At 56.3% G+C, this 19,998-nt stretch overlaps 7 protein-coding genes and 1 non-coding gene across 8 annotated transcripts; 5 read left to right on the top strand and 3 right to left on the bottom strand.

Annotated features, from left to right (window-relative positions):
- Positions 1-984: 984 nt before the first annotated feature.
- ASPACDRAFT_62350 (uncharacterized protein) lies at positions 985-2,691 on the top strand (the record flags this gene model as incomplete). The annotated part of the gene is made up of 3 exons (XM_020203778.1): positions 985-1,076; positions 1,154-1,413; positions 1,499-2,691. The coding sequence occupies 3 exons, from the start codon at positions 985-987 to the stop codon at positions 2,689-2,691; spliced, it is 1,545 nt and encodes a 514-aa protein (XP_020054437.1).
- Positions 2,692-4,440: 1,749 nt separating this feature from the next.
- On the top strand, positions 4,441-6,287 carry ASPACDRAFT_80220 (glutamate decarboxylase). Its single transcript, XM_020205601.1, has 4 exons — positions 4,441-4,707; positions 4,774-4,801; positions 4,855-6,020; positions 6,075-6,287. Exons 1-4 carry the CDS (start codon positions 4,472-4,474, stop codon positions 6,187-6,189), a joined length of 1,545 nt encoding a protein of 514 aa, XP_020054436.1. The 5' UTR covers positions 4,441-4,471; the 3' UTR covers positions 6,190-6,287.
- A 457-nt stretch (positions 6,288-6,744) lies between these two features.
- ASPACDRAFT_45394 (uncharacterized protein) lies at positions 6,745-9,782 on the top strand (the record flags this gene model as incomplete). The annotated part of the gene is made up of 3 exons (XM_020201595.1): positions 6,745-7,122; positions 7,222-8,314; positions 8,374-9,782. The coding sequence occupies 3 exons, from the start codon at positions 6,745-6,747 to the stop codon at positions 9,780-9,782; spliced, it is 2,880 nt and encodes a 959-aa protein (XP_020054435.1).
- A 445-nt stretch (positions 9,783-10,227) lies between these two features.
- Positions 10,228-12,246, bottom strand: ASPACDRAFT_1858109 (uncharacterized protein; the record flags this gene model as incomplete). The annotated part of the gene is made up of 1 exon (XM_020197584.1): positions 10,228-12,246. Exon 1 carries the CDS (start codon positions 12,127-12,129, stop codon positions 10,228-10,230), a length of 1,902 nt encoding a protein of 633 aa, XP_020054434.1. The 5' UTR covers positions 12,130-12,246.
- A 243-nt stretch (positions 12,247-12,489) lies between these two features.
- Positions 12,490-13,378, bottom strand: ASPACDRAFT_62347 (GNAT family N-acetyltransferase; the record flags this gene model as incomplete). The annotated part of the gene is made up of 2 exons (XM_020203777.1): positions 12,490-12,716; positions 12,799-13,378. 2 exons carry the CDS (start codon positions 13,376-13,378, stop codon positions 12,490-12,492), a joined length of 807 nt encoding a protein of 268 aa, XP_020054433.1.
- Positions 13,379-14,537: 1,159 nt separating this feature from the next.
- ergS lies at positions 14,538-16,220 on the top strand (the record flags this gene model as incomplete). The annotated part of the gene is made up of 1 exon (XM_020203776.1): positions 14,538-16,220. One exon carries the CDS (start codon positions 14,538-14,540, stop codon positions 16,218-16,220), a length of 1,683 nt encoding a protein of 560 aa, XP_020054432.1.
- A 380-nt stretch (positions 16,221-16,600) lies between these two features.
- Positions 16,601-16,682, top strand: ASPACDRAFT_t225. The gene has a single exon. It is a non-coding gene; the product is annotated as a tRNA-Ser (tRNA).
- Positions 16,683-17,260: 578 nt separating this feature from the next.
- On the bottom strand, positions 17,261-19,046 carry ASPACDRAFT_45390 (putative choline sulfatase; the record flags this gene model as incomplete). The annotated part of the gene is made up of 2 exons (XM_020201594.1): positions 17,261-18,583; positions 18,636-19,046. The coding sequence occupies 2 exons, from the start codon at positions 19,044-19,046 to the stop codon at positions 17,261-17,263; spliced, it is 1,734 nt and encodes a 577-aa protein (XP_020054431.1).
- Between the last annotated feature and the right edge of the window lie 952 nt (positions 19,047-19,998).

The raw sequence follows: 19,998 nt of genomic DNA, 5'->3' as shown, positions 1-19,998 counted from the left end.
CTCGCTGCAGGTACGGATTGAAGTCGCCGGAATCAGGGGAGGGGGGGAGGTTTGCGCCTCAATCTATCAGTCGCTGCGCTTTTGAAGAATTGAATCTTGCGCTAGCATTCTCTACAATGAGAGCTCGAGGGGTCAAACCTGCAACCAGACCCTCCCTCCTGTTGCTCTCAATGCGGAAACAACAGTAGATCCCCAGCTTGCTTCACTGTTCCCCCAGTAAATGATAGCTAGCTCCTGGTCGATCGCATGAATCCTAACCATGGCTGAGAGCAGATTTCCCTATAGCTTCTGGAATCATGCCTCTCATTACAGCTAAGCTCCTCACCCATCTAGTCCAATTGCTCTCGTAGACGTCGCGTCGCAATCGTAACCAGCTTAAGATTTGGATCCGCAAATACCTTCCTGTCGCATGGTGTGTATGGTCGAACGGAGTAATTTTATGGTCATGACCCTCCTCCCTGCGACGCGACACCCTCCCTCCTCCTTCCTCCCTTCTCCCTTCCCTCTTGTGCCTAGGTGACTTTTTAGATTTGTGGATGCTCACAACCTCTGTCTACACCAAGTCACACCATTCATTAAGGCGCATGGTCTGAGCTTCTCGAATCTAGTCATTACTGGTTACAGTTAATGACTGTTGAGGATACTATAGCCCTGCCCTGCCCTGCACTTCCCGGGGCCACAACTCCCCCACGGATTAACGTTCCCCGATTTGATTAGACATTCGGAAAGGACCAACATACCTGCTGCCCGCCCCTAACTTCTTCCACTTTGCCAGTCTGCGCGACTTCTTCTTAATCTCCCCCATCGTGGACAGCACGACCTTTCAGATCCCATCCTCATCCTCTCTGAACAAAATCGTGAGTTCTCATCTGCTGCTGCTCCCTACCTAGTAACAAGCATTGTCCATTCTCCTCCTCCCACTGAGAGCCAGTCTCTGACCGCTTGCCCACACGGACCACCACCCACAGGTTTGAATTGCGCACAATGGCGAAGAAAGGAGGAAAGAGCAAGAATAAGAGCAAGTCCAAGGGCGGCGCTGCCGCCGCGAAGAAGGTTGCCGACACTCCGGCCGCGGTGTAAGTGTTACATCTTGTTCAATCGCACAAATTCTCTTCTTGCGCGCCGCGCTAACACGATAATTTCTTGTTCTCAGTGTACCCGAGCAGGAGGTCGAGGAAACCCTCACAAAGAGCGATGCTGAGCCCGAAACCGTGGTCACTGATGCTGGCGCAGCTGTGACTGCGGATGCTACCACCGCTCTTCCCGACACTGTCGCTCAAGGCATCACCACTGCCCCGCCTGCTGGCCTCGCCCAGGAGGCATCCACCGCGGACGACGCCTCGCTTCCTAAGGCCGATGAGCCTACCACCGACGTTGTCACAGAGGAGGAGCCTGTTACGGTAGCTGGATTGAGTAAGCCATTGATTCCAGCTTGTTGCATATATATCTTTTCTCTTCGCGGATCGATCGCTGACTGTTATCTCCCTCGCTGTCGCAGCCACTACTACCTTGCCCGAGCGCCCCAAAGACACTGCTTTTGAACCAGAGAGCCATGACCATCACGCGAAGAGACCCTATGAGAGTAGTCTGTTCCACAAGGAGGAAGACCACAAGCCGCCCAAGATCCCCAAGGTCGAGGAGGACTTGGATGCTACCACCTCCGCTAAGGCCGTTGAGCCCGTCAGCCAGGAGGCCGTTGGCGCGGCTGCCATTCCTGCTGACGAGACCATTGTTCAGCCCCAGATGGTACCGGGTCTGGGCACTGACCCATCGGACAATGTTGATCAGTTGGAGGCCCCAGAGCTGAGCAAGGAAACGGCCGCTCCTGTCGAAGGTACTGCTACCATTCCCGACGCCGCCAAACCTGCAACTGAGGACGCTGTTCTTGATAAGGCGGTTCCTGAGACTGTCGCTCCTGTCTCCGCAGCCCCTGTCACCGATACCGCTGCCCAGCCCGAGATCATTGACGCTAGCGAGGCCCCTGCTACCGAGAAGCTCGACGCCCCTACTGATGTCGCCCAGACCGATGTCGCCCCTACTGATGTGGAGCCCGAAACTTTGGATGAGGCTGCTGGGGAGACGTCGAAGGAGGAGGCAGCTCCGATCGAGCCCTTGACTACCGCAGCAGCTGCCGAGCCGGCTATTGTTGTCCCTTCCAGCATTACGGACGCGGATACGAAAGCCACCGATGCGGCTGTAAAGTCTGCAGCCGAGCCTGCTCCAGCCGCCGAGGCCCAGGAGCCTCTGCAGGCTGCGGAAGACAAAGCGCACACAGCTCGTGCTGAGGCCGCAGAGGACAAGTTAGATGCTCCCAAGGCCAAGGCTCCGGAAGAGACTGCTGCTGCGTCGAAGGTAGAGGAACCTCAGCCCCAGACCACCGAATCTCAGCCGGCTTCCGCTGCCAAGGATGCGCAGAAGACCGACGAGGTTCCTTCATCAGAGATCAAATCCGAGCCCCAGGAGACTTCAGCTGTACAAGACACGCATACTGCGGGGGCCACCGAGGGAACCACGGGCGCTCAAGAGCCCGAGAGCAAATCGGCGGCCGATCAGAGCAAGGATGCGGCCAAGCTGGCCGCCAACCGGGCTCAAGAGTCTGCAAAGTCTGAGGCAGCAAAGGGTAATGCTGAGAAACGCAAGACTGGTCTCTGGTCATGGCTCAAGCGCAAGGTCAAGGGCGACAAGAACTAGACCCTATGAGCGATGTATGACCCAAATGCCCAAATGGCTGTTGGGGGCGGTCGGAAATGATTTCCGGCTCACTCTCCCTTTTTATACTCTGATACCCAAACATGGACGGACGGACAGTACTTAATCATTCTGGAACACAGTCGGGAAAAATCGAAAACCAACAAGACACAAATGACGATATAGAAAGAAGAAACGTAAGGGAATAGGGAAATCGCCGTCTGACACCCAGTGTGGGTGGTCGGATTGCGATTGTACTGGAATATGACTTGGGCGGCAGGAACTGTTGGGAGTCAACGCCATGGATGACTGGAATGCACTGGGCTGCATTTGTTTACTTCTTGTGATGTCTCTCTTGATGGATTCCATGTCTCCTGTCCCCTCTGGGTCGGAGTTGAGAATGGCACGATCGATACGGTACTTTTTGTTAATGGTAATGGGGCTGGGGGTGAAGAGAATGAGATATTTATTGTATACGTGTGATGTTTTTTTCGACTTGGAATTGCGTAGAGGAGAGGAGTGCTTGTGAGTCTCATTAGACCGCTTCAAGTCGAGGACCAGAACAATAGCAATCTGTCCTCTTGTGAGAGCTTCAAGCCTGGTCAGCATGTGGATAGTTTGACAAGGGTGGGGAGATAGAGAGGACAAGAAGGGGAAAGGCAGAGAAGAGGAGACGGAGATGATTTCACCGCCATTTCTTCCCCCATCGTCACTTTTTTTAGTCTATCCTACGGAGTATTAACGCTCGACTATTTCTTCACTATCATCAATACTATTGTTCTACAATTGTCAGGGCCCCTCTTTGTTGCGAACTAGCAGGCTAGCGGTGTCCATCACCCGTTGCGAGAGAGATTCTATTTATTCCTTTGCCCTTCTGGATGGGGCCCTGGATGGAGACCTGGTACCGAAGTCCCCATCGGCCACAAGCACACCAGCACCACTGTAAATGAATGCATACATACTCGGACATATACACCACAAATTCCAGGATACTTGTCAATCGCTTGATCTTGATTTTGACCACATGGGTGCTTATCTAGGACCAAATGACATCGACCTGACATAAGGTCAAACCAACGAGCTGGAGCAAAGATGATATCACCGCTGGCTATGGCTCTCCACCCGCCCCACGAGACAACCACCAATCTTTCTTTCCAACATCGTGGCTGAGACCATATCCACTCGTTTCCCCCTTCCACCCGATCCAGGTCAAGCTTTCCTCAAGCTTTTAGCGCCGGATTGTACCTCGTCCTGATCCATTATTCGCTCAATTGCCAACCGAGAGGGAGAGATGAGGGGGGGAAACACGAAGAGGGGCAGCCCCTCTACGCACTCAGTGCCACAAGTACGAGTGATTAGTCTGCCGAGGGGGTGTTGCCGTCCCGGGATCGCCTGGAATTGCGACCATCTAGGGACCCCTTCCCTTCCCGAAAACTTGCAATCAGTGAATGATGGATGATGGCTCGAGATTGTCATCCCTGACTGGCTGTTTTGCCCTCCTGGGGCTGAGACCAACAGCCACTTGTTGTCTTTCCTCTCCACTCGTGTTGTCTGAGGCTTGAGCTGACGGGCTGATGCCGCCCACTTCCCTTCCCCTCTCCGACGAAACGAGCAGGGTAGGACCTCCTGGCGGCGCGTCAACCCATTCCCTTTTCTTCATTGACTGATTTTCTGGCGTGCGCTATTTAAAGTCTCTGGTCTGCTGCTGCCTGAGCTGTCCTTTTCTCTTTTCCTCTCACATCCCCCCCTGTATTCTTCATTTCCTACATCCCATTACGTCATCATGGTTCATCTCGCCCAAATCAAGCGCGATAGCGATATCGAGCAGTCCGTCAAGCGGGTCAACTCGATCAAGCTCGATAGCGCTGAGGAGGATGACTTCTCTACCAGTGTCTATGGTTCTCGCTTCGCGACGGAGCAGTTGCCCCAGCACGAGATGCCGGAGCGCGAGATGCCCAGGGAGGTTGCCTACCGCATGATTAAGGATGAGTTGAGCTTGGATGGTAACCCTATGCTCAAGTGAGTGTGCTCTAGTGCTTCGTTTGTGAATCAATGGATGGCTGATCATTCTTTCTCCCTTGGCAGCTTGGCGAGCTTTGTGACCACCTACATGGTAATTTCGTCTGGACCATACTCTCTGGGACGTGACCTGACGGTAAATTATAGGAAGACGAAGCTGAGAAGCTCATGGCCGAATCCTTCAGCAAGAACTTCATTGACTATGAAGAATACCCTCAGTCCGCAGAGATCCAGAACCGCTGTGTGAACATGATTGCCCGTTTGTTCAACGCTCCCACTGACAGTGATGATGAGCACCCCATGGGTACCTCGACCATCGGTTCGTCCGAGGCTATCATGCTGGGTACCCTGGCTATGAAGCGCCGGTGGCAGAACAAGCGCAAGGCCGAGGGTAAGGATTGGTCGCGTCCCAACATTGTTATGAACAGCGCCGTCCAGGTCTGCTGGGAGAAGGCTGCTCGCTACTTCGACGTGGAGGAACGGTACGTCTACTGCACGGAGGATCGCTATGTGATTGATCCGAAGGAGGCAGTCGACCTGGTGGACGAGAACACCATCGGTATTTGTGCCATTCTGGGTACTACCTACACCGGCGAGTACGAAGATGTGAAGGCCATCAACGACCTGCTGGTGGAGCGTGGTATTGACTGCCCCATCCACGTGGACGCGGCCAGCGGTGGCTTCGTGGCGCCCTTCATCCACCCCACCCTCAAGTGGGATTTCCGCCTGGAGAAGGTCGTGTCGATCAACGTGTCCGGCCACAAGTACGGCTTGGTGTACCCTGGTGTTGGCTGGGTGGTCTGGCGCTCGCCCGAGTACCTGCCTAAGGAGCTGATCTTCAACATCAACTACCTTGGTGCGGAGCAGGCCAGTTTCACGCTCAACTTCTCCAAGGGAGCGTCGCAGGTGATCGGACAGTACTACCAGATGATCCGACTTGGTAAGCGGGGCTACCGGTCGATCATGGTGAATATCACCAAGATTGCCGACTACCTGGCCAGCGAGTTGGAGAAGATGGGCTTCATCATCATGAGCCAGCGCGGCGGCAAGGGCCTGCCGCTGGTGGCTTTCCGTCTGCGGCCGGACCGCGACGAGGTGTTCGACGAGTTTGCGGTGGCGCACCAGTTGCGTGAGCGTGGCTGGATTGTGCCGGCGTACACGATGGCCCCCAACAGCAACTCTCTGAAGCTGATGCGGGTGGTGGTGCGCGAGGATTTCAGCATGAACCGGTGTGACGCGCTGTTGGCGGACATCAAGCTGGCTATAAGCACCTTGAGCGAGATGGACAAGACCATGTTGGAGCGCTACACTAAGTAAGTGGATTGATGCAACCATGCAAAGCTGGCTGTAAGCTAACGAGATTCTAGACACGTGCGCCAACATGCCACCCACTCGCACAAGGCCAAGCACACCCACCACCACTACAAGAACGAAACCCACTCGTTGCAGGGCAAGACGGGTAAGACTCACGGTGTGTGCTAGATGATGCACATCGCATATGTTGTAAATACTGGTTTGATAATTGTTTGAATAATGAGACTAGCATATGAAGACCCTTTAATTCATCCTTTGGGGCTGACACAGTAGTTAACTTCTAAAGTGACTATACATACATGGGGCTCTTAGTATCAGCCACTAAATCTGGGGGCGAGGCAGTGTTCACAGACAAGCGTAAGCAGCAGCAGCAGAGCCAAGGCTGGGTATTTAATTCGGGGTTTCCTGGTTTTCTGGAAGTCACTGAACACACACCCTTGACTTGGCTTGCCAATTGAGTGTCTTTCTTTGCGCCTCATCTCGTGTCACAGGCGCCAATGAGGAATAATTAGTTGGTTGTACCGTGATTGCTGCTGTTGCTGTTGTTTGCTTGCCAGTTGATGAGCTTCTGCTGCCGCTTTTCCCCCTCTCTCTTCTTTGCTTCTCACTTCTCTTTCATACACCACCAACTACCAAACCAACCAACCTACTTAGCATCTTCTGCCTCTCCATTCATCCTTCTTTTTCTTGTCTCTCCTCTATTTCTCTCCCCTTTCCATCTCCATGCCCCTCTTTCGCCGCAAAGCCAAATTGCCTGCCGCTGTCGCGTCTGCATTCCGATCGGTTGAGCATCTTCCCCCTCGCGTCGAGCACCAGCACCAGCACCAGCACCAGCACCAGCAGCACCCCGACGATCGGCCCCGTCGCTTGTCCTCGTCTTCCTCTGCCTCTGCTTCCTCCTCCACCGCCCGCGATCCTTCTTTGCCTCAGCCTCAGCCTCACCATTCCCACGCCTACGCACACCCTCATTTTCAGTCTCACCCCCATTCGTCTTCTCCTCTAACAAACTCATCTTCCCCAAAACCTCCTCCATATTCTACTACTGCTGCTCCTCTCCGACGCAGCAAGAGTCACCGCAGCCCCCGCGAGAACACTCATCCGGTATGAACGAACACTACTACTCCACCTTCCCTTATCGGATCTGCCTCTGCTTTACCTATCTACACACAACACATTATTTTGCTGACGGACAGACCTCAGTCGTGGCCCCTCCCCAACCAGTCTAACGAGCAGGAACTTCAGGAACCACGCAAGTCTCGCCGCAGCCTTTTCTCCTTGCATTCCTCTGCCACCACAAGCGACACCGTGCAGCGGAATCGGTCGGTCAAGAAGTTCTCCGCCGCCGGTCGCCGGAATAAGCATCAGCGACCGTTGTCTATCGACACCAGCTCCGACTGCCGTCCCGCTACAGCTTGGACACCTGAGCATGATTTAGACGGCGCCTATTCCCCTCCATCGTCGCAAGAACATATACACCCGCACGCCCAGTCGCAGCCGCAACTGCAACCGTGGCCGCAGCCACAATCGCAGTCAGGACAACTTCCGTCGCAACCACGGTTGGAGCAGCCCCCGCAGCCGCTGTCACAAGATCTATCATCGCGACCCCCATCCCAGGAACACCTACCGCCTCAGCTACGGTCGGGAGTTCACGTAACTCGCTGGGATTCACAACCACCGCAGCGCCAGCCGCAGCCGCAGCCGCAGGCCCAAACACAGCCTCGTCCACATCCTTCATTACGTGCAGGCCCTCCTCCCGCCTCGTTCCACATGCCGCAGAACACCGTGCCGACACTGGAAACCCGACCGCCCCGCTCCCCGCACTCTACCATTCAACGATCCAATACCGATTCGGGCCTGCTCGACCACCTCGCCCGATCGTCTCCTATTGATCCACCCCGTAAACACCACGGTGAATTGGCCCCGACGCAACCTCAGCTTGACCCAACGGTGGGAGCTCGCCCGCCTTCCAGACAGTCTGTCGGACCCCCGTCTCCGTTGCGTCAACAATTGCCCCCCACACAGCCCGAGTCCCCCAGCGGTATGACAGATCGTCCTTCAGGCGTGCTGCAGGCCAGCAGCAACAGCAACCAAGCTGCCTCTGGCGCCAGCCACACCTTGCATGCATCGAACAACCAGTCAGATACCGGATATCGGACCAACGCCGCCCAACCCAGTGCCGACGCAGGACGCAGCACTCCGAGTGTGCGGGAGACCCGCGACGCGCGCCGAGAAGCTCGCGATGAGTCAAGCGACATCGACGTGCGGGCTTTGGTGCAGAAACATGACGAACTGCGTACGCTTGTTACCATCAACCTCCCCACCGTTCCGTGATCTAACATTCCGTTCCAACAGAGGCCAAATACTCCAAAGTCAAACGGTACTACTTCGAAAAGGAAGCGCAAGTGCAGCACCTCCAGAACACGGTGGCGCACCAACGCATGGCGGTCTCGCGCACCGTGCTAGACGACAATGAGTACGCCAGCCGCTTCTCCCGTCTGGACGGGGCGATCAAGGACCTCGCGTTCTCCATCCGCAAGGATTGGGCGCGCCTGCCCCCGTGGCTGACCGGCTACGTCAGCGACGACGCGCACACCACCGGCACGAAAGAGATGACGGCCATCGGCCGCGCCGTGATGAGCCGGTGGCTCGTCGAGGAGGTCTTCGAGCGCTACTTCCACCCGGGCCTCGAGCCGGCCCTCTCGCGGGCCCTCAAGGACATCGAGATGAACCTCCGCCGCCAGCAGGTCCAGGTGACCGCGACGACGGACGAGGACCGCGAGAACGCCGTCGCACGCATCAGCAACTGGCGCCGCACCACCCTCGACGGCCTCCCCGAGCTGCAGGCCAGCGGCACCCAGGCCGCCGACTTCCGGGCGCAGCTCATCGACCGCCTCGTCGGGAGTTTGGTCGCGACCCTGACGGCGTACATGCGCATCGAGACGGCTCCGGGCGGCGCGACGTCTACCGTGCCTCCGCCCCCGCCCCCTGGCTTGGAGACCGGCGCCCGCATGATCGTCGAGAACGCGATCGGCATCGCCGAGAAGATCCCGCTCGAGTCGCGGGACATCGTCGTCGAATATATCCTCCCTGGCGCTGTCCTCAACGAAGGCACCATGCGGGTGGAATCGGGCATTCCACCTTTACCACAGCAGCAGCAGCGGTCAACAGGCACCTCGTTGGAAATCGATCGTGCCGCGGCGGCAGCGGTAGCAGCAGCCGCAGCAGCATCGGAGGGGGCAACGACCATCCCCGATGATATAGACATGGACCGTGAATTTAGCGCCGGCGTATTAGGCGTAGCAGGGATCGCCCCAGCTAACACTAATACTAGTGCTGCTGCACTAGCTCCCCCGACCAGCCCGACCAACCCATCTCCTCCAAGAGGCGGTAGCGGTGGTGGTGGTGGTGGTGGAAGTGGCAGTGGCGCAGGCGGCGAGCGAGAATCCCGCAAACGGTCGATGTTCAGCTCGCTGATGGGTCGACGGACGGGTCCTGCTGCTGCTACCGCTGGTGCTGGTAGTGCTGGAGCTGGAGCGGGAACAGCAGCTCCGGGTGTTGCGCTCCCGACGGGTCCTGGTTCCGTCTCCAACGTGACCATTCCTGGCACGACTGCTTCTGCTTCTGCTCCTTCTGCCGGCAGCGCAGCGACCGAGGACCGCGAGCGACTGGCGCGGATCCGGTTCTCCTCGTTCGTGCTGGCGGAGGTGCGTGGGCGGGGGCCGCAGAATGTGCTGGTCAAGGCGCCTGTATATATTGAATGAAGTAAAAAATTGCGGGTCTCCTGCCTCGACTACACCTACACCTCCCCCAAACGCATGTCAGCGGAAGGGGGTTGCGGGGCTGGAGAGTGTCAGTCGCTTAGAGTATGACGTCTACGGTATGTTATCGTGTAGAATGTACAGGAGTGAATGTGAATGTCAATGTGAATGTCAATGTCAATGTCATGTCATATCAATGAGCCTTAGATGAACGCCAATGAGAAAAAAACCAAAGTAGTTATTAGATAAAGTATCCATAATCTTCGGACTTCTAAAGTGTACATTTATGTAGAAGTTCGAGGCAAGCTTTGCTGAAGAAAGGGCGATGATGCTCAGCATTCATTGATGGATTCGTCGTGTTGTGTCCTGCACAATGGTTTAGGGGGGAGCTGTGGTCATATCGAATGACCGCGTCCCCTACCCCTACTTCTTTTGAGCCCCTTTTTTCTTAATCACAATCTCCCGGATTGGCGAGAGACTCCTTCCAGATGGCATACCCCACCATCTCCAGCAGATACCGCTCGCGGTAGGCGAAGCACCGGGTCACGTTCCCGACGAGAAACGCCTTCATCTTGCGGACGAGGAGGGTCGGGTCCTTGCAGCGCGTGAGCAGGTCCTCCGGGTGGAGGAGCGTTACCTCTGCTGCTGCTGCTGCTGCTGGAGCCGCTAGCTCCTCTCCTCCTTGAGAGGCTGCAGAGGTGGGTAGAGGGGAGACAGCATTGGGGTTCGTGTCTATCCCCAAGCCCAGGATGGCGTCTAGTTCTTCCGCTGTAGTCCTGGTGGTGGTTGATTGACGTCTGCGGAGACGGAGGATATTCCACACCCTTTTGAGCAGGGACGGGCCGCTTTGGCTTTCGATGAGCCAGACGCAGAAACTCTCCCAGAGGTTGTGGTGCGTGATGAAGGCGAGGAGGGTGGTTGGGGTCAGGGTGGTGATGGGGAGTAGCTGGAGGGTTCGGAGGATCCGGGTTTCGGTTTCGGTTTCTTGGTGGCTGCTGTCGTCATTGTGTTGAAGGTCGGTGGTGGTGTGTAGAAGTGCACGGTGCATTTCGCTGACGTAGGCGAGCTCGGTGAGGAGGATGGAGAGGGCGTCTTCGTTGGGGCTGTCCCGGTCGATGTCTTCCTTGTGGTGGGCGAGGAGGGCATCGGGAGTGGATTGTGCTCCCTCCGGGTGATCTGTGGCAGGGTCGTCTTCTGTGATGGTGGTGCGGACGGGATTTTCAGCAGCCGTGGCCGTGGCAGTGGTGCACAACTCCGCGTCAAATCCGGTGGAGGAGAATGTCCCCAACGATCGGTCGTAGCCCAGTCTCGCGCGCCAGAACACGTTCAGGAGGATCAGACTCACGATGCACGGCACCAGGACCACGTACCCGTACCACATGGTCGCCGTGACCATGCTCGCGGCCCCGGCCACCACGCCGTTGACGCCGTTGACGACGGCATGTAACTGCAGGGCCCGCATGCGCGCCCGGAGTTTGGTCTTCAGCGAGGCCGGGAGCTCGTGTTTTTTGTCACGGGAAATTTTCTCCTCCGCCTCCTCCTCCGCCGCCGCCGCCGCCGCCGCCGCCGCGCACGCCTTCCAGCACCGCTGGAACCGCCACACCAGATATGCGGACCAGATCGCATTGACGAGGCCGAAGCCCGCCGCCAGTCCATTGCCCACGTACCCGGACAGCAGATTACTGGCCCGGTAGATGGTCCGATCAGCGCCCCAGATCGCGAGCAGTGTGCCGATGCCCACGAGAAGGGCTCCAACCCCCATGAGCAGGTCCATGAGGATGCGATCGATGACTTCGGTGAGCACCTCGCGGGTATTGACGCCGTGCTTGTATTCGTTGAGCTTGTCGATGGTGGATCTCTCGCTGGATGGTGGGGTCGGTTTGTGGGAGCCGTCACTGGTGTGGTCGGCTGATGATGCACCGGTGGAGGTGCTGTCAGCGAGAAAAGTTCTCTCTTGACGCAGCAACCGCACGTTGGCGGCGCTGAGGTACATGTCTCGGGCAGCGACCAGAGTCATGCACAGCGCGCAAGGCCCGCCAATCGCCATCAAGATCTTGGCGTGCAGGGGTACCGGGATCCCGTTCCAGACATTGGCAGCAAAGTCGGCCGCATTGGCTAGTTCTAGGTATCCGACGCCGGCGAGGAGGGAATTGCGGAACAGAGGTTGGTGCAGGATGCGGTATTTGGGTTTGTTGGCAGGCAGGCGAGTGCGGGTACGGGTGAAGGTCACGGTGTTGGGAGTGTAGGAGAACGAGCGGGTGCTGGAGCTGGTGAAGGTGGAGGAAAAGGTGAGGTCGGTGGATTCACGGAGGAGTTTGGGGGTGGGAAGGCCAGGTTCGGGGAGGGCCATCGTGTGTGTGCCACATAGAGGGAGAAATGACACGAGACGGGCACACACGGGTTGAAAGAACAAGGAGAGGTAGAGGAGAGGGAGGAAGGGAAGGAAGGGGAAGAGGGAGAAGAGAAGTGGAAACTGGAAGAGCAGGAAACGTGGAGAGAACTGGGCAGAACGACCGGATTGGGGGGTTACAGTAAAAAGAGTGGGGCCCTCGCCCTGTAGGGCTGAGCCGATGATCCGTGCCTATTTTCGGGTTTTTTCTCCTTTTTCTTGCAGCACCAAGTCAACTAGTACACAGTAGTCTTTCTATCTATCGTACATATACGCACATCTTCTCGCTAACTAACCGACTCAATAACCGAAATTGCCAGCTCATTCCCGCACAGGCCGCACCATCGACGCCTGGACATGCCCCTCCACAACCTCGTACTCCTTCACCACTTGAAATCCATACTTCTCATACAACCGTCGGCCCTGGGGGGTCGAGGCCAGAAATGTATCCACCCCGGCTTCATCCGCCCGGTGTAGCCCCCATCGCAAGAGCTGCGACCCCAGTCCTCGTCCATTGTAGTTGGGGTGGGTTGCGAGCATGTCGAGATCTATTTTTATTATGGACTGTGAGATTGTGCTTGCTCACTGATTGGGCCAGCCAACCAGGAGGTAGCCGAGGAGAAAACTCACAGTAATACTTCTTGGCCCCCATGACCTCCCACTTCTCCTGGTCCATTTTGCCGAAGAATTCCTCGCACAGTTTCTTATCAGAGCTTGGGGGCCATTTTTGCGCGAGACTCAGCTCGTCCAGCTGTGCTGGCTCGGGTTGGTGTTGCTCGCCGGAGTACAGCTTCCACTGGGCAAAAGCTGCAATGACCGGATCCTTCCGGCTCTCGTCCACGAGTTTGAGGATTGTGCTGCCAGATGTGGGCTTGCCGGTCTCCTCCAGGTCGCTGGTGAATTTCTCGAACCACCAGGTGCGCACATCGTCGGTCAGAGGGAATAAGCGACGGTTGAAGGCATCGGAGAAGGAATGGAGGAATACGTCAGTCAGCTGGGAAGCATCTGAAGTGGTGGCATGGTGGAGATTTAAGCTGGCATTGCTAGGTTTGGTGGTGGTGGTGTTGCTGCTGCTGCTGCTGCTGCTGCTGCTGCTGCTGCTGCTGCTGCTGCTGTTGGCGCGGGTAAGAATGACGGCCGGTCGGAGAAGGCGGTAGGGCTGGCGAACGGAGGAGCTGATCGCGGCGGAAAGAGGCGTGGGCGTCATCATTGTTGCTGCTGCAGGATCTGACCGATAAAGCTTGTCGGGAAATCGCTGTTGCGACTGATATTCATCCAGGTAACTGATCCCTGCAAATTTTATTGCATGATGGAGAGTTCCTGTTAGTCATTGACATCATTGAGCTCGGATTGCTTCCGATGTTCCGAAGTTGAGATGAAGTAATGAAAGAGAGGGAAAGAGAAGCAAAAAAAGACCAAGCGATCTTCCCCGACAGTCAAGAAAGCTTGGCTGTTGACTCAGCCATCGACGCAAAAACCGACACAACACAACCAACCAACATAACTCAACGCCCACCACCAAGTACTAATCAAATTTAAGCTTCTTGTGTGACTGCGCCCGTTCCTGGCTACTGACTGAGCTTGACCAGGCTGCAATTTTCTTCTTCCCTGCGCGGATTCTCGGAAGGAATGCGCCACGGTCCCCGCGGCCCCCGACGCTGCTGAAGTGACGGCCAACTTCCGTGACCCGTGTAGGGCTGACGAGAGCCAAAGACCCTTTCTTCTGCTTTTCTGCAAGAACCATACACCGTAGGCAGCCGTGTTTTGATTTCTCCGATCCTGACACGCATTACCCAATCAGGATACGAATACGATATAACCCCATCGGGCGAAGCCTCAGTCAATGGATCCGTTGTACATACAGCTGTGGACTACAGACGAGGGATTGTCTTTACGCCACCCTAAATAGATCGGACGAGGCCAGGGCGGCGGACAGGAATAGCATGTAGATTGACATCGTCTGTCCGACCCCTCAGTCAACAACGTTTCCAAGGCCAACCAATTGTTCCGTCATCATTTTCCATGGATGGCTGCAGCGGCGGCCATCTCAGGCGCCAGACCCTAAGCTCGAGTCCCGACCCACTGGCCAGGGTTCACGGCCCTCGTTATTGATTCCGATGTGTAGGGTGGTCCGTTTTTGGCTAAATTGCCGCCCAAAGCCGATGCACATAAACCAGTTTAGGAATGAGGCAGTACGCGGGGGGGGGGGGCTGAGAGGGCTTTGCTGGAGCCTGGCGCCATGCTCGTTTTCTGTTCCCTTTCAGCTCCTTTTCTTCCTCGTCTCGCCTCATGGTATATCTTTCATCTTTCTGATCACATCCAGGACAATTGACTTTCTGTACAGATCGGTGCTGAACGACAGTGTCACCATGTCTTCACCCACCTCGACCGAATCCCCCAAGCAGAGCAAAAGAGCGAAGAAGCAACAGAAGAAGCAGCATGGCACAGATACGAATCCGCCGAATAAACCAGCCAAGGCTCTGTTGGCAGATACAATCGGACAAGCATTGCACGAGCGTCTCCTCTCGTTTGGTGACCGTTACCACCAGCACCAGCACCAGCATCCCGATCAACCGTCAGGGCAACGTCACCAAAATGGTTGGCACCAGGTTGACCAGCAACTCCTCTCCACCTCTCCCTACCTCACCGTCCCTCAAATCCCCCGCTCGAGCACGAGCAGCAGCAGCAACATCTCGCGCAAATCCTCCTCCATGACGCTATCCTCCTACGACGACCGCAGCGTGGCCTCCAGCCGCACCAGCCACGACTCCAGCCCCAGCCCAGGTATCAGCAAATCCTCCTCATCTTACTGTACTGAACAGCCCCAGCCCAGCCGCATCATCACTCTCAACCCGCCATGCAGCATGGCAACAATCGAGCATCTGATCTCGCGGCACGGCCAAGTCTCGCACATGGGCGTGCTGGACCCAAGCTACAGCCTGTTCGTCAACACCACCCGCACAGCCCTGCTCTGTTTCAAGGTGTGCAACAAAGTCGCCATCGTATCAGGGGACCCGATGTGCGCGGCCGAGGAATATGGCTCCGTGCTCTCCGAGTTCCAAACCTGGCGCCAACGCCAGCGTCTGGGCATCGCCTTCTTGGGGACAAGCGAGCGCATGGTCGACTACGCCCAGCGCCAGCACCAGCACCAGCACCAGCACCAGCCCCCGCAGAACGAGAATGATACCAAGAGCTGGACGATCCTCGAATTCGGCCGCGAGCGCGTCCTCAACCCCGTCACCAACCCGGTCCTCCTCGAACAAGAAGGCAAACGCATCGTCCTACAGAACAAACAACTCCTCCACCCAGAAAAAGGGGGGATAACCCTCGACGTCTACATCGCCCCTACCCCCTCATCCCCTTCCACGGCCACAACAACAGAAGACCATCTGCAATTCCAGCTCACGGAGATCTACAAAACCTGGCGCCACCACCGCAACTCCACGGGAACACAAACCCAAGCCTTCATCACCACCCCCACCCCCTTCACCACCCCGCAAACCCAAACCCACCCCCAGATCATCTACATCTACACCACGGCCCCCCACACAGGGACCCCCAATTCCCTCGCCGCCCTCCGCTACCTCGGCACCCAACACGGCTACCACCTGGACCCCTGCATCGCCATCCCCGGCAGCCCCAAGGGCCTCTCGGATCTGCTCGTCTTCGCGGCGATGGCGCTCCTCCGCCGGCTGGGGTGCAACTACCTCAGTCTGGGGGTCGAGCCGTACGCGCAGCTCGGCCGGGTGGAGGGGTTTGCGTCCCCGCTGGTCGAGAAGCTTACCCGGCGCGCGTATCGGTACGCGTTTGCCCGGTTACCGATCCAGGGGAAGAGGGCGTATTTTGATAAGTTCCGGCCTGATCCGACACTGGAGAGGGGGTTGTTCTTGGTGTTTGTGGGGGAGAATTCTGGGCATTGGTTGAGGCGGGGGAGGAGAGGGGGCGAAGGGAAAGGGAAAGGGAAAGGTGCAGGGGGCGCGCCCGCGGTGAGGCAGGTGGTTGGGGTGGCGCATTTGGCGAATATTAGGATCAGGAGGGTGGTTTGGGGGTGATATTGATTTCTTTCATGGTGGTGGGGGAGGGTGTCATTGGGTGTATTTGCATGGTCATTAGGTGCAGGTGCAGGTGCAGCGTGCAGGGGTTATGGCTTTATATAGTTACCGTTAATCTTGTTACATGTTGTATGCAGCGATGCGTTGGGATTATTTCTTTGTATATAACTTCAAGGCTTAATTTGTCTGTTAGCTATAGCATGGTTTTACATAGCAATCTCAACTACATATTCTGTTAGTGGTGATTCACCATATATGAGAAGTAAAGTGAGTGCAGTGCCTGAGCCTACCATATCATACTCCGATCAATCCGTTACTAGGTACAGTGTAAAGGTACTGTCTGGACTATATACGCCCACTACTCCACGTTCTTCAGATAAGACAATATGGCCGAGCGGTCTAAGGCGATAGACTAGAAATCTATTCTCTTCGGAGGCGTCGGTTCAAATCCGACTGTTGTCGTTTTTTGCTTGTCCCGGGTATCCACATCCGGTATCCGGTTAGGATGATTATTTCGATTGGTCCCCTGGGGGGTCTTTTGCTGTGCTCCGCTCCTGTGTCGTTAGAAACGCCGTGGGTGGGCGCCGTTGATCGCGCGGTATAAAGGTGGTATGTGTAATTCTATGCTCAAGTATTCGAGTCAATTTGTGCTATAGCTATGCAATAGGTCTTACCGGATACCCTCACACAAGCTACCAAGGACAATTTGCTGCGGCATAATAAAAAGAATATATCGTGTTCAGTCTTATTCACAGTCAAAACAAACCAAGAACCGACTTTATACACATGCACCTCGTCCAATGTACGCCCGTCGGGCCAGCCAGCCAGCTACCTGACCCTCCGAAGTATCACAAAACCAATCACAAATACCCCAAAAATCATCGACACTAACGACTAGACAATATGCTAACAGAAACATCGAATGTTATGTCAGATGTAATCATGCAAAGGTCGGGTATAGCGCCTCGCTCAACGCATAGAAATCAGAAGCAGGCACTTTTGGACACATCCAGAGAATAAAAAAGCTTGTAACGGGTCAGCTACACCCTCCCAATAGCGTTCGCCGCCTGCTGCAACACCCGCGGCCACCGCGAAATCAACTCCACATCGTCCAACGCCCCCTTGCCCTGGTTGCGCACGTACTGCGTGCTGGGGTCGATGCGGGGCTCGTAGTCCCAGACCGATGGCACGCCTTTGATCAAGGCGGAGTAGACCAGTCGGCGGCGGCGCTGGGAGCGGAGAACGTCCTCGCGGATCTGCTCCAGGTTCCAGCGAGTGTGCACTTCCTCGACAAAGTGTGCCAGGAGCGTGGCGGGGTCGCTGGTTTGAGGCAACACCGAAGAGTGCTTGGAGGGGCTTGGGGTGCGTGGTGGGGTCGGGAAGGGGAAGGACGAGGTGCCGTCAGGGCCACGCGAAACGCGCGGGAAGTCATTCGGGGTGGGCAAGCCTGTCCCCTTGCCATTGACAGCGACGAGCTTGGATGGATCTGGCAGGCCTGCGACCAGGTTGACGCGCTCCTCCGGGTCGGCAACCACGTCGAACAGCATCGGGGGGTCGATCAGTGAGTAGACGAACTTCCACTGTCCGCGGCGAATCATGACGGTCGGCGACTGAGTGCCCTCGGCCATGTACTCGCCCAGCACGGTATCGGTCTTGACGCCGTCCCCACCCGTCAAGTATGGCAGCAGCGAGACGCCGTCCAACGGCAGCCCAGGAACCAAGGGCGCGCCCACCAAGTCCGCAAACGTCGGCAGCAGATCCATCGTCGACACGTTCTCCGCCACCCGCTTAGCCGCGAAGCGCTTCGGCGCATGCATGATCATGGGCACACGTGCCGACCCCTCGTACCACGTCATCTTGTACCACAAGCCACGCTCGCCCAACATGTCGCCGTGATCGCCCGTAAACACCACAATGGTATCGTCGCGCAAACCGCAGTTGTCGAGCACCTTCAGGAGCTTGCCCACATTGGTGTCCACATAGGTGCAGGCGGCATAGTAAGCGCGGCGCGCGGCCTTGATGCGCTCCTCCGGCATTTCCTTGCCCCACAGGTCGATGCACTTGAGCACCCGCTGGGAGTGTGGGTCCTGCTGATCCTGGGGAATCGCGCCGTGCTTGGGCAAGGGGATGTCCACATCCTCATACAGATCCCAGTATTCCTTGGTCATGGCATAGGGGTCATGCGGGTGGGTCATCGACACGGTCAAACAGAAAGGCTGGTCGCCGCGCTGGCGCACATGATCGTAGAGGTATTGGGTCGACTTGTACATCACCTCCTCGTCGAAGTCGAGCTGGTTTGTGCGAACGACGGGGCCAGCCTCCATGACGGACGACATGTTGTGGTACCAATCGGGACGGATATCCTATTTGGGTCAATATTTCCTCGCTCTCGGACCACAATTCCAAAAGACTTACGGGTTCGTCCCAGTTGACGGACCAGCCATAATCGCCAGGGTAGATGTCGCTAGTCAAGCGCTGTTCGTATCCGTGCAGCTGATCGGGGCCACAGAAGTGCATCTTACCCGCCAATGCAGTGTGATAGCCCTCGCGGCGGAGGTAGTGGGCGTAGGTTGGGACATCGGCGGGCAGGTCGGAGGCGTTGTCGTACGCACCAATTTTGGAGGGGAGTTGACCGGTCACCATGACGAAACGGGAGGGCGCGCACAGCGGCGCATTGCAGTAGGCGGAATCAAAAACCACTCCTTCTTCGGCCAGCTTGTTCAAATGGGGGGTTTTGATGGGGGAGTCCTTATCATGGAAGGCCAGAAGCGGGGCGGCCATCTGGTCGGCCATGATGTAAAGGATGTTGGGCCTTTTGGCAGCCATGGCGATAAGCGGCTCTCTCTGTGGACCGGGGGTGGGGGATTGTAGACTTGTATAGTCTAGGATGGCCTGTAGATAGCTGCTGTAAAAGGGACAGCCGTTCTCAACAAGTCTGTCTTGAGTAATAGTGACCAGAAAAGTGACGCAGGCAAGAAGGAGTGGGAGGGGGAGGAAGTTTAAAAAAGGAGGAAGAGACCGGATTATAAGTAGCAGTGACCGGACAGTGACTGGCTTCAAGTGGAGACTGACCACTGCAGCAATGAACGAGTCCCAATGCCTGTTTCAGGAGATGAAGGGGGATGGGAGTACTGAGTAGAATAGGAGGGAAAAAAGCAGGAGAAAAAGAAAGGTTTAAAAAAAGAAGGCGGGCAGAATCAGGCTTAGTACTCCGTAGCCGATCTCTCTTCTCGTTCTGGCTCGTCACTCGGCCTCGCTCGTCAATTCTCCATGTCACCATAACAATGGAACCATCGGCGGGGACGATGGTGTGATTGCGGGAGGATCCATGGATAGCCGCCAAGGGGGCAGCAGCACACCAGACAGATGATTGCTGATCATCAGGCGGGTGCAGTGAATAGGAAACTCAATGGTGATGGTGAAGCAGGAGAATCTTGCAGATGAAGCGGATCGACTCCTGCATGCGGGCTGGTCTATCAATATCCACTATCGACTGTCGACTATCAACCAGGATCAACGGTCAGGCCAGTCCCCCGATAAAAGCCTTTTTCTAAATGATTTGCCACGCGAGGCCCTCAATCTCCGGTGATGGCGGTGCTCACATGCTGGCCAGATTCGCATCCCCTTTGACCTGACTCAATCTTTGTTTCATGAGTTATAGTACTCATCACCACACCACAGACACTTGTAAAAGAGCCAATTGATTGACTGATTTTGTCTTTGATAAGGAGATTGACATTACCCTGGGGGGATCGATTGTTGTTCACCGCCCATCGCT

Source organism: Aspergillus aculeatus (genome assembly GCF_001890905.1).
Source record: "Aspergillus aculeatus ATCC 16872 unplaced genomic scaffold ASPACscaffold_12, whole genome shotgun sequence".
Taxonomy (NCBI): domain Eukaryota; kingdom Fungi; phylum Ascomycota; class Eurotiomycetes; order Eurotiales; family Aspergillaceae; genus Aspergillus; species Aspergillus aculeatus.
Note: the sequence above shows the minus strand (reverse complement) of the source record. Positions and strands in the feature narration are given on the sequence as shown.

Coding starts and splice junctions, on each gene's coding strand:
- ASPACDRAFT_80220 (XM_020205601.1), top strand. CDS start 4,472: ATGGTTCATCTCGCCCAAATCAAGCGCGATAGCGATATCGAGCAGTCC. Junction 4,708..4,773: donor GATGGTAACCCTATGCTCAA/GTGAGTGTGCTC, acceptor CTCCCTTGGCAG/CTTGGCGAGCTTTGTGACCA. Junction 6,021..6,074: donor ATGTTGGAGCGCTACACTAA/GTAAGTGGATTG, acceptor ACGAGATTCTAG/ACACGTGCGCCAACATGCCA.